The 12,110-nt window shown below is 54.9% G+C and overlaps 1 protein-coding gene across 1 annotated transcript; it reads left to right on the forward strand.

Annotated features, from left to right (window-relative positions):
* The first annotated feature begins 201 nt into the window (after positions 1-201).
* SAE1 (SUMO1 activating enzyme subunit 1) lies at positions 202-11,569 on the forward strand. Its single transcript, XM_068178202.1, has 9 exons — positions 202-417; positions 1,472-1,583; positions 2,697-2,870; positions 3,299-3,441; positions 3,525-3,624; positions 5,864-5,969; positions 9,596-9,740; positions 11,251-11,320; positions 11,410-11,569. The coding sequence occupies exons 1-9, from the start codon at positions 317-319 to the stop codon at positions 11,503-11,505; spliced, it is 1,047 nt and encodes a 348-aa protein (XP_068034303.1). The 5' UTR covers positions 202-316; the 3' UTR covers positions 11,506-11,569.
* Positions 11,570-12,110: the final 541 nt, after the last annotated feature.

Here is a 12,110-nt window from a genome sequence, read left to right on the forward strand (position 1 = left end):
GCAGAACAAAACCTCTGGCCGTTCTTTTGTCCTGAGGGGCCGCGGGTACCGGGAGCGGATTCGGCGCGTTCCCCCCGCCGCCCGGCGGCATGTGGAGCGGCGCGGGAGTTTGCGCGGGCCGCCAGGGGGCGCCGCGAGCTGCGTGAGGGGCCCTGAGGGGTCCTGAGGGGTCCGGGGGTCCTGAGGGGCTTTGGGGGGGCTCTGATGGCCCGGGAGGAGCTGTGAGGTGCCGAGAGGGGATCGGAAGCTCAGAGGGGCTTTTAGGGCTCGTGAGGGGCTGTGTGGGATCCTGAGAGGGGTCTCGGGGGCCGCCGTGATGGTGGAGAAGGACGAGTCCAGCCCCGGCGGCATCAGCGAGGAGGAGGCGGCTCAGTACGACCGGCAGATCCGGCTCTGGGGGCTCGAGGCCCAGAAACGGTCGGTGGGGCTGGGGGGGTTGTGGGGGGGGTCTCTGTGTGGGCTTTGGGGGGGCCCTACAGGAGGGGTAAGAGCCCTGTAGGAGTTACAGGAACCCTATAGGAGCGTTAAGAGGGCTCTCTAGGGGCTCTTGGGGGTCCCTGTAGGGGTCTGGGAGGTCCCTCTTGGGGTCTCAGAGTCCCTGTAGGGGTCTGGGGGTCCCTACGTGGCCTTGGGGGGTCCCCATGAGGGTTAGGGGTGGTTCTATGGGGGTCTGGGGGTCCCTATTTGGTCTTGAGGGGTCCCCATTGAGGTAAGGTGTGGCTCTGTAGAGGTCTGAGGGTCCCTGTTTGGTTTTGGGGGGTCCCCAGAGGGGTTTGGGGTGGCTCTGTAGGGGTCAGGGGGTCCCTGTTTGGTTTTGGGGGGTCCCCAGAGGGGTTTGGGGTGGCTCTGTAGGGGTCAGGGGGTCTCCGTTTGGTTTTGGGGGGTCCTTAGTGGGGTTTGGGGTGGCTCTGTAGGGGTCAGGGGGTCTCCGTTTGGTTTTGGGGGGTCCTTAGTGGGGTTTGGGGTGGCTCTGTAGGGGTCAGGGGGTCCCTGTTTGGTTTTGGGGGGTCCCCATTGAGGTAAGGTGTGGCTCTGTAGGGGTCAGGGGGTCCCTATTTGGTTTTGGGGGGTCCCCAGAGGGGTTTGGGGTGGCTCTGTAGGGGTCTGAGGGTCCCTGTTTGGTTTTGGGGGGTCCCCAGAGGGGTTTGGGGTGGCTCTGTAGGGGTCAGGGGGTCCCTGTTTGGTTTTGGGGGGTCCCCAGAGGGGTTTGGGGTGGCTCTGTAGGGGTCAGGGGGTCCCTGTTTGGTTTTGGGGGGTCCCCAGAGGGGTTTGGGGTGGCTCTGTAGGGGTCGGGGGGTCCCCAGAGGGGTTTGGGGTGGCTCTGTAGGGGTCAGGGGGTCCCTGTTTGGTTTTTGGGGGGTCCCCATGGGGTTTAGGGGTCACTCTATAGGGGTTTTGGGTTCCCACATTGCCATTCTTTAGGATTTATTTTGAGGATAAATCCTGATTTTTTCCCGGGATGCCCCCACAGGTTACGGGCGTCGCGGGTGCTGCTGGTGGGGCTGCGCGGGCTGGGGGCCGAGGTGGCCAAAAACCTCATCCTGGCGGGGGTCAGGGGCCTCACCCTGCTGGACCACCAACAGGTGAGGGGGGCACACACCTGGGGACACACCTGGACACGCACCTGGGGACACACCTGGGGACACACCTGGGGACACACCTGGGCACACCATCACCTCCATCCTTGGGGTTTTCCCCCACAGTCTGCGAATTTCATCATTTCCATGCCTGGGTTTTTCTCCTGAAATTTGGGAATTTCATCATCTTCACTCATGAGGCTTTTCCTGTCACAAACATCCCCAAAACGTGGGGATTTGGTCTTCTTCATCCCTGGGGTTTTCCCCCAAAATGTGGGAATTTCATCCCCTCCATCCCCTGGAGCTGTGACCCCGCTGTCCCCAGGTGTCCCCCGAGGACAGCCTGGCCCAGTTCCTGATCCCCAAAATGTGGGAATTCCCTCCCCAGGTGTCCCCCGAGGACAGCCGGGCCCAGTTCCTGATCCCCAAAATGTGGGAATTCCCTCCCCAGGTGTCCCCCGAGGACAGCCGGGCCCAGTTCCTGATCCCCAAAATGTGGGAATTCCCTCCCCAGGTGTCCCCCAAGGACAGCCGAGCCCAGTTCCTGATCCCGGGGGATCCCTGCTCCCCAAAATGTGGGAATTCCATCCCCTGCATCCCCTGGAGCTGTGACCCCGCTGTCCCCAGGTGTCCCCCGAAGACAGCCGGGCCCAGTTCCTGCTCCCCAAAATGTGGGAATTCCCTCCCCAGGTGTCCCCTGAGGACAGCCGGGCCCAGTTCCTGATCCCGGGGGAATCCCTGATCCCCAAAATGTGGGAATTTCTCCCTCCCCAGGTGTCCCCCGAGGACAGCCGGGCCCAGTTCCTGATCCCCAAAATGTGGGAATTCCCTCCCCAGGTGTCCCCCGAGGACAGCCGGGCACAGTTCCTCATCCCCAAAATGTGGGAATTCCCTCCCCAGGTGTCCCCCGAGGACAGCCGGGCGCAGTTCCTGATCCCCAAAATGTGGGAATTCCATCCCTTCCCTCCCCAGGTGTCCCCCGAGGACAGCCGGGCCCAGTTCCTGATCCCCAAAATGTGGGAATTCCCTCCCCAGGTGTCCCCCAAGGACAGCCGGGCCCAGTTCCTGATCCCGGGGGGGTCCCTGATCCCCAAAATGTGGGAATTTCTCCCTCCCCAGGTGTCCCCCGAGGACAGCCGGGCGCAGTTCCTGATCCCGGGGGGGTCCCTGGGCCGGAACCGCGCCGAGGCCTCGCTGGAGCGGGCGCAGAGCCTCAACCCCATGGTGGAGGTCAAGGCCGACCCCGAGAGCGTGGAGAGCAAACCCCACGAGTTCTTCACCCAGTTCGACGCGGTACCTCAGGGGCTGCCCAAAATTTGGGGGTGTGGGGGGGGTTGTCCCGGGTTTGGGGGGAATTGTCATGGGTTTGGGGGGAATTGTCATGGGTTTGGAGGTCATTCCTGGATTTGGGGGGATATTCACAGGTTTTGGGTGATTGTCCCATTTTTGGGCAGGACTATCCCATTCCAGACTGTGATTGTCCCATTTTGGGGTGGAATCCCCCATTTTGGGGTAGAGTCCCCCCATTTTGGGGTTGAATCCCATTTTGGGGTGGAATCCCCCATTTTGGGGTAGAATCCCCCCAATTTGGGCTGCAATTCCCTTCTATCCCAGAAAAGAAAAACACCTAACCCCATCCCACTCCTCCCCCTGCCCCATTCAGCTTTTCCCCCATAAAACCTCCCAAAATCCAGGGCTGATACCCCAGATTTCCTCTCCAGGTGTGCCTCACCTGCTGCTCCAGGGAATCCATGGTGAGGATCAACCAGATCTGCCACAAAAACGGCATCAAGTTCTTCGCCGGCGACGTTTTTGGCTACCACGGCTACATGTTCGCTGACCTGGGCGAGCACGAGTTTGTGGAGTGAGTTGTGGGGCAGACACCCCCCCGAAATCCCGGGATTTTGGGGTGTTCCTGGTGGAATTCCTGGGGTTTTCCATCCTCAGGGAGAAGCCCAAGGTGGCCAAGGTGAGCACGGGGGTGGAGGATGGACCCGAGGCCAAACGGGCCCGGCTGGAGCCGGCCGAGACCACCATGGTCAAAAAGGTCAGTGGGGATGTGACCCCAAAACCCCAAAGTCCTGGGATAAAATCCTGTGGTGGACCCCAAAATCCTGGGATAAACCCCAAAATCCTGGCATAAAATCTGGGATAAACCCCAGATCCCTGGGATGGACCCCAAAAACAAATCCCAAACGGGCCCGGCTGGAGCCGGCCGAGACCACCATGGTCAAAAAGGTCAGTGGGGACGTGACCCCAAAACCCCAAAATCCCTGGGATGGACCCCAAAATCCTGGCATAAAATCTGGGATAAACCCCCAAAATCCTGGGACGGACCCAAAAACCCAGGACAGATGTTCCAAAACACCTCTGCTGCTTCCTTCATTCCTTGGTGGCCCCAAGTCCCTTTGAGGTGGCCCTGACACCTTTGAGGTAGCCCCAAGTCCCTCTTAGGTGGCCCTGAGCCCTTTGAGGTGGTCTTGAGCCCTTTTAGGTGGCCCCAAGTCCCTTTTAGGTGGCCCCAAGTCCCTTTTAGAGTGGCCCTGATCCCTTTGAGGTAGCCCTGATCCCTTTTAGGTGGCCCCAGGTCCCTTTTAGGTGGCCCTGACTCCTTTGAGGTGGCCCCAAGTCCCTCTTAGGTGGCCCTGACCCCTTTTAGGGTGGCCCCAAGTCCCTTTTAGGTGGCCCTGATCCCTTTGAGGTGGCCCCAGGTCCCTTTTAGGTGGCCCTGACCCCTTTGAGGTGGCCCCAGGTCCCTTTTAGATGGCCCTGACCTCTCTCTGTCCTGTCCCAGCTGGAATTTCCTTCCCCCAGGATGTTGGGATGCCTTTGGGATTCCTTTGGGATGCCTTTGGGATTCCTGGGCTGCTGGGAATGTCCCCTGGGATGGGAACGTCCCCAGATGCCACCAGGAGCAGCTGCCGGATCCCGATCCCGTGGGAATTCCTGGGGATGCATTTCTGGGACTCCAGAGCCCACGGGATGGGGCTGGGCCGGGCTTTGTCCCTGAGGATTCCCCGATTCCTGAGCCCCTGAAACGGGGAGAATTCCCAACTCCTGTTCCCCTGAAACTGGGAGAATTCCCAACTCCTGTTCCCCTGAAACGGGGAGAATTCCCAACTCCTGTTCCCCTGAAACTGGGAGAATTCCCAACTCCTGTTCCCCTGAAACGGGGAGAATTCCCAACTCCTGTTCCCCTGAAACTGGGAGAATTCCCAACTCCTGTTCCCCTAAAATGGGGAGAATTCCCAATTCCTGATATCCTGAAACTGGGACAATTCCCCATTTCCTGAGCCTGTGGAGTTGGGAAAATTCCCAATTTTCTGTTCTCCTAAAATTCCCAGCTCCCTGCCTTGGGATCCCCAGGATCTTCTTCCCTTTCCTCCAAACCCAAAATCCCATTTTTCCCCCCAAAATCCCATCTCCTGGAATTCTTCCACCTTTAAGTGTTTCCATCTTTCCCCACACCCAAAATCCCCTTTTTTTGCCCCAAAATTTCATTTCCTGGAATTTTGCCAGCTGTGGGAATTTCCATCCTTTCCCCACACCCAAAATCCCCTTTTTTTGCCCCAAAATCCCATCTCCTGCAGTTCTGCTATCTCAGGGAATTTCCATTTTTCCCCACCCCCAAAATCCTCATTTTTTGCCCCCAAATCCCATCTCCTGCAGTTCTGCCATCTCAGGGAATTTCCATTTTTCCCCACCCCCAAAATCCTCTTTTTTTGCCCCAAAACCCCATCTCCTGCAGTTCTTTCCAGCTCCAGGAGTTTCCATTTTTCCCCACACCCAAAATCCCCTTTTTTTTGCCCCAAAACCCCATCTCCTGCAGTTCTGCTATCTCAGGGAATTTCCATTTTTCCCCACCCCCAAAATCCCATTTTTTGCCCCAAAACCCCATCTCCTGGAGTTCTTTCCAGCTCCAGGAGTTTCCATTTCTCCCCACCCCCAAAATCCCCTTTTTTTGCCCCAAACGCAGCGCCTGCAGTTCTGCTATCTCAGGGAATTTCCATTTTTCCCCACCCCCAAAATCCTCTTTTTTTGCCCCAAAACCCCATCTCCTGCAGTTCTTTCCAGCTGTAGGAGTTTCCATTTTCCCCACCCCCAAAATCCCCTTTTTTTGCCCCAAACGCAGCGCCTGCAGTTCTGCTATCTCAGGGAATTTCCATTTTTCCCCACCCCCAAAATCCCCTTTTTTTGCCCCAAACGCAGCGCCTGCAGTTCTGCTATCTCAGGGAATTTCCATTTTTCCCCACCCCCAAAATCCCCTTTTTTTGCCCCAAACGCAGCGCCTGCAGTTCTGCCGGCTGCGCGAGGCCCTGGCCGTGGAGTGGCGCGGGGAGAAGGCAACGGCGGCGCTGAGGAGAACGGCCCCCGACTACTTCCTGCTCCAAGGTGAGTTCCCGGGGGTTTCCCTAAAAAAAAACGTGTTTTGGGGAAAAAAATGCCATTTCTGGGGAAAAAAAAATCTCATTTTGGGAGAAAAAATGCCATTTTTGGAGAAAAAATGCCATTTCTGGGGAAAAAAAAATCTCATTTTTGGAGAAAAAATGCCATTTCTGGGGGAAAAAAAAATCTTATTTTTGGAGAAAAAATGCCACTTCTGGGGAAAAAAAAAATCTCATTTTTGGAGAAAAAATGCCATTTCTGGGGGGAAAATTCCAGTTTCTGGGGAAAAAAAAAATCTAATTTCTGGGGGAAAAAATGCCATTTCTGGGGAAAAAAAAATCTCATTTTTGGAGAAAAAAAGCCATTTCTGGGGAAAAAAAAAATCTCATTTTTGGAGAAAAAATGCCATTTCTGGGGGGAAAAAATCCAGTTTCTGGGGAAAAAAAAATCTAATTTCTGGGGGAAAAAATGCCATTTCTGGGGAAAAAAAATCTCATTTTGGGAGAAAAAATGCCATTTTTGGAGAAAAAATGCCATTTCTGGGGGAAAAAAATGTCCATTCTGGGGGAAAAATCCCATTTCTGAGGAAAAAAAAAATCTCATTTTTGGAGAAAAAATCCCATTTCCAGGGAAAAAAAATATGCAATTTCTGGGGAAAAAAAAAAATCTAATTTCTGGCGGAAAAAATCCAATTTCTGGGGAAAATAAAATCTAATTTCTGGGGGAAAAAATGTCATTTCTGGGGGGAGAAAATCCCATTTCTGGGGAAAAAGACCTTGTTTCTGGTGGAAAAAATCTTATTTCTGGGGAAAAAGTCTCATTTCTGGGGAAAAAATACCTTATTTCTAGGGAAAAAATATCTTATTTCTAGGGAAAAAAATTCCCATTTCTGGGGGAAAAAAGTTTTGTTTCTGGGAAAAAGAACAACTTCTGGGAAAAAATAATCCCATTTCTGGGGAAAAAAATAATCCAACTTCTGGGAAAAAATAATCCAACTTCTGGGAAAAAATAATCCCATTTCTGGGAAAAAATAATCCCATTTCTGGGAAAAAATAATCCAACTTCTGGGAAAAAATAATCCAATTTCTGGGAAAAAATAATCCCATTTCTGGGGAAAAAATAATCCCATTTCTGGGGAAAAAATAATCCCATTTCTGGGAAAAAATAATCCAATTTCTGGGAAAAAATAATCCCATTTCTGGGGAAAAAATAATCCAACTTCTGGGAAAAAATAATCCCATTTCTGGGAAAAAATAATCCAATTTCTGGGAAAAAATAATCCCATTTCTGGGAAAAAATAATCCAAATTCTGGGAAAAAATAATCCCATTTTTGGGAAAAAATAATCCAACTTCTGGGAAAAAATAATCCCATTTCTGGGAAAAAATAATCCAATTTCTGGGAAAAAATAATCCCATTTCTGGGAAAAAATCCCATTTTTTGGAAAAAAGAAAACCCCGTTCCTGGGAAAGGAAATCCCATTCCGGGGGAAAAGAATTCCCCTTCCTGCCTCGTCGTTAGGGCCTTAAATGGTTTTGTAATGGATTTGTCACCTCTGGGCGTGTCCTAGTGACCGTGACGGTGACAGTGACGGTGACAATGACAATGACAGTGATGGTGACAGTGATGGTGACGGTGACAATGACAGTGACAATGACAGTGATGGTGACAGTGACGGTGACAATGATGGTGACAGTGACGGTGACAATGACGGTGACAGTGACAATGACGGTGACGGTGACAGTGACAGTGATGGTGACAGTCACGGTGACAGTGATGGTGACAATGACAGTGACAATGACGGTGACAGTGATGGTGACGGTGACAATGACGGTGACAATGATGGTGACGGTGACAATGACAGTGACAGTGACAATGATGGTGACAGTGATGGTGACAATGACGGTGACAGTGACAATGACGGTGACGGTGACAGTGACAATGATGGTGACAGTGACGGTGACGGCGACAGTGACGGTGACGGTGACAATGACGGTGACAATGATGGTGACGGTGACAATGACGGTGACGGTGACAGTGACAATGACGGTGACAGTGACGGTGACAGTGACAGTGATGGTGACAATGATGGTGACGATGGTGACGGTGACAATGACGGTGACGGTGACAGTGACAATGACGGTGACAGTGACGGTGACAGTGACAGTGATGGTGACAATGATGGTGACAATGATGGTGACGGTGACAATGACGGTGACAGTGACAGTGACAGTGATGGTGACAGTGATGGTGACGGTGACAATGACAGTGACAATGACAGTGATGGTGACAGTGACGGTGACGGCAACAGTGACGGTGACAGTGATGGTGACAATGACAGTGACAGTGATGGTGACAGTCACGGTGACAGTGACGGTGACAGTGACAATGACAATGACGGTGACAGTGATGGTGACGGTGACAATGACAGTGACAGTGACGGTGACAATGACAATGATGGTGACAATGACGGTGACGGTGACAATGACGGTGATGGTGACGGTGACAGTGACGGTGACAGTGATGGTGACAATGATGGTGACAGTGACGGTGACAATGACAATGACAATGATGGTGACAATGACGGTGACGGTGACAATGACAGTGATGGTGACGGTGACAATGACAGTGATGGTGACGGTGACAATGACAGTGATGGTGACAATGACGGTGACAGTGACGGTGACAGTGATAATGATGGTGACAATGACGGTGACAGTGACGGTGACAGTGACAACGAGGGTGACAGTGACAATGACGGTGATGGTGACAATGACAACGTCCCCAGTTCTGTTGCAGTTCAGGAGCGAGGCTGGCCGTGACCCGTGTCCCCGCAGTGTCCCCGCAGTGACAATGACAGTGACAGTGACGGTGACAATGACGGTGACGGTGACAATGACAATGTCCCCAGTTCTGTTGCAGTTCAGGAGCGAGGCTGGCCGTGACCCGTGTCCCCGCAGTGTCCCCGAGGTGACGGTGACGGTGACAATGACGGTGACAATGACAATGTCCCCAGTTCTGTTGCAGTTCAGGAGCGAGGTTGGCCGTGACCCGTGTCCCTGAGGTGACAATGACAGTGACGGTGACAGTGACGGTGACAGTGACGGTGACAATGACAATGTCCCCAGTTCTGTTGCAGTTCAGGAGCGAGGCTGGCCGTGACCCGTGTCCCCGCAGTGTCCCCGAGGTGACGGTGACAGTGACAATGACAGTGACAATGACTGTGACAGTGACAATGACGGTGACGGTGACAATGACGGTGACAATGACAATGTCCCCAGTTCTGTTGCAGTTCAGGAGCGAGGCTGGCCGTGACCCGTGTCCCCGAGGTGACGGTGACAGTGACAATGACGGTGACAATGACGGTGACAATGACAATGTCCCCAGTTCTGTTGCAGTTCAGGAGCGAGGCTGGCCGTGACCCGTGTCCCCGCAGTGTCCCCGAGGTGACGGTGACAATGACAGTGACGGTGACAATGACGGTGACAATGACAGTGACGGTGACAGTGACGGTGACAATGACGGTGACAATGACAATGTCCCCAGTTCTGTTGCAGTTCAGGAGCGAGGCTGGCCGTGACCCGTGTCCCCGCAGTGTCCCCGAGGTGACGGTGACAATGACAATGTCCCCAGTTCTGTTGCAGTTCAGGAGCGAGGCTGGCCGTGACCCGTGTCCCCGCAGTGTCCCCGAGGACTCGCAGCGCCTCCTGCGGCTGCGCCGGGAAGTGCTGGAGGCGCTGGGGGTGGGGCCGCAGCTGCTGCCGGAGCAGTTCCACAGGTGAGGGGACACGGGAGGGGACACCTGGACAGGGGAGGGGACACCGGGACAGGGGAGGGGACACCGGGACAGGGGAGGGGACACGGGACAGGTGAGGGGACACCGGGACAGGGGAGGGGACACGGGAGGGGACACGGGAAGGGAAACTTCCACACTGGAGGGGACAGGGGAGGGGACACTTCCGCAGGTGAGGGGACAGGGGAGGGGACACCTGGACAGGTGAGGGGACACTGGGACAGGGGAGGGGACACTGGGACAGGGGAGGGGACACTTCCACAGGGGAGGGGACAGGTGAGGATACATGTCCACAGGTGAGGGGACACCTGGACAGGTGAGGGGACAGGGGAGGGGACACCTGGACAGGTGAGGGGACAGGGGAGGGGACACTTCCACACGGGAGGGGACAGGGGAGGGGACACTTCCACAGGTGAGGGGACACGGGAGGGAACAGGTGAGGGGACACTTCCACAGGGGAGGGGACAGGGGAGGGGACATTTCCACAGGGGAGGGGGACACCTGGACAGGTGAGGGGACAGGGGAGGGGGACATTTCCACAGGGGAGGGGACACCTGGACAGGGGAGGGGACAGGGGAGGGGACATTTCCACAGGGGAGGGGACACCGGGACAGGTGAGGGGACACTTGCACAGGTGAGGGGACACCTGGACAGAGGACACCTGGACAGGGGAGGGGAGAGGGGAGGGGACATTTCCACAGGGGAGGGGACACCTGGACAGGGGAGGGGACACTTGCACAGGTGAGGGGACAGGGGACACCAGGACAGGTGAGGGGACAGGGGAGGGGACACCGGGACATGGGAGGGGACACTTGCACAGCTTTTAAGAAGCTTTTTTTGGGGCTCAAAGCTCGGGGTTTTTCAGGAGGATTTTTGGGGTCAAACCTTGGGATTTTGAGAAAATTTCTTGGGGTGAAACCTCAGGGTTTTAGGAACCTTTTTTTGGGATGAAACTTTGGGGTTTTTAGCAGGTTTTTGGGGGTGAAACCTGGGGATTTAAGGAACTTTTTGGGGGTGAAATTTGGGGTTTTAAGAAGATTTTTTAAAATTAAACTCTGAGGTTTTCAGAAGCTTTTTTGGGGTGAAACTTCAGGATTTTCTCCCAGTCCTCTTAGGGCAGAACCTTTGGGGTTTTTAGGGCACCCACCCCCATTTTTTGGGGTGAAATCTTGGGGTCTTAAGAAACTTTTTTGAGGTGAAACTTCAGGGTTTTGAGAACCTTTCTTGGGGTGAAACCTGGGGGTTTTAAGGAACTTTTTTGGGGTGAAACCTGGGGGTTTTAAGGAACTTTTTTTGGGGTGAAACCTGGGGGTTTCAAGCAGCTTTTTTTGGCTTTTAAGCAGCTTTTTTTGGGATTAAACTTCAGTGTTTCCTCCCAATCCTCTTAGGGCTGAACCCTCGGGATTTTTAGGGCACCCCCCCAATTTTTCGGGGTGAAACCCCCCGATTTGGGGATTTCCCTGCCCAATTTTCCCCTTTTTTTTTCCCCTCTCAGCTTCTGCTTCTCGGAGATGGCCCCGGTGTGCGCCGTGGTCGGGGGGGTGCTGGGCCAGGAGGTGGTCAAGGTACGGACTGGGGGGGACTTGGGGGGGGTCTGGGGGATTTTGGGGGGTCCCCAAATCCCCCCGTGACCCCACCCCGTATCCCCCCGCAGGCTCTGTCCCAGCGGGACCCCCCCCACAACAACTTCTTCTTCTTCGACGGCGTCAGGGGCCAGGGGATGGTGGAGTGCCTGGGACCCCCAAAATGAGGGACCCCCAACATCTGGGGAGGGGGTTTGGGCTGCCTGGGACCCCCCAAAATGAGGGACCCCAACATCTGGGGAGGGGGTTTGGGGTGCCTGGGACCCCCCAAAATGAGGGACCCCAAAATCTGGGGGGGGGGGGGGGGGGGTTGGGGTGCCCTGAACCCCCCCAGGGGCACCCCAAATCCTGGAGGGGGTTTGGGGTGCCTGGGACCCCCAAAATGAGAGACCCCCAAAATCTGGGGAGGGGGTTTGGGGTGCCTGGGACCCCCCAATATGAGAGACCCCAAAATTCGGGGAGGGGGTTTTGGGGTCCTGAAGCCTTCAGGGAGGGGTTCTGGGGGCTCCTCCCCCTCCCCAGAATTTGGGGAGGGGGTTTTGGGGGTCCCTCCCCCCCCAGGGTTTAGGGGAGGGGGTTGGAAGGGGTTAATAAAGGATTTCCTAGAAAATCGTGGCTGATTTTGGGGTCGGAATTGGGGAGGGGGGAGGGGACCCCAAAAAAGGGGTGAACCCCAAAATTTGGGGACTCTCCAATCCCACAGACACCCCCAAAATCCTATAGCCCCCCCCCCTAAATCCCAGAGATCCCCCAAAATCCTACAGACATTCCC

Source organism: Anomalospiza imberbis, unplaced genomic scaffold, assembly GCF_031753505.1.
Source record: "Anomalospiza imberbis isolate Cuckoo-Finch-1a 21T00152 unplaced genomic scaffold, ASM3175350v1 scaffold_226, whole genome shotgun sequence".
Classification (NCBI taxonomy): Eukaryota; Metazoa; Chordata; class Aves; order Passeriformes; family Viduidae; genus Anomalospiza; species Anomalospiza imberbis.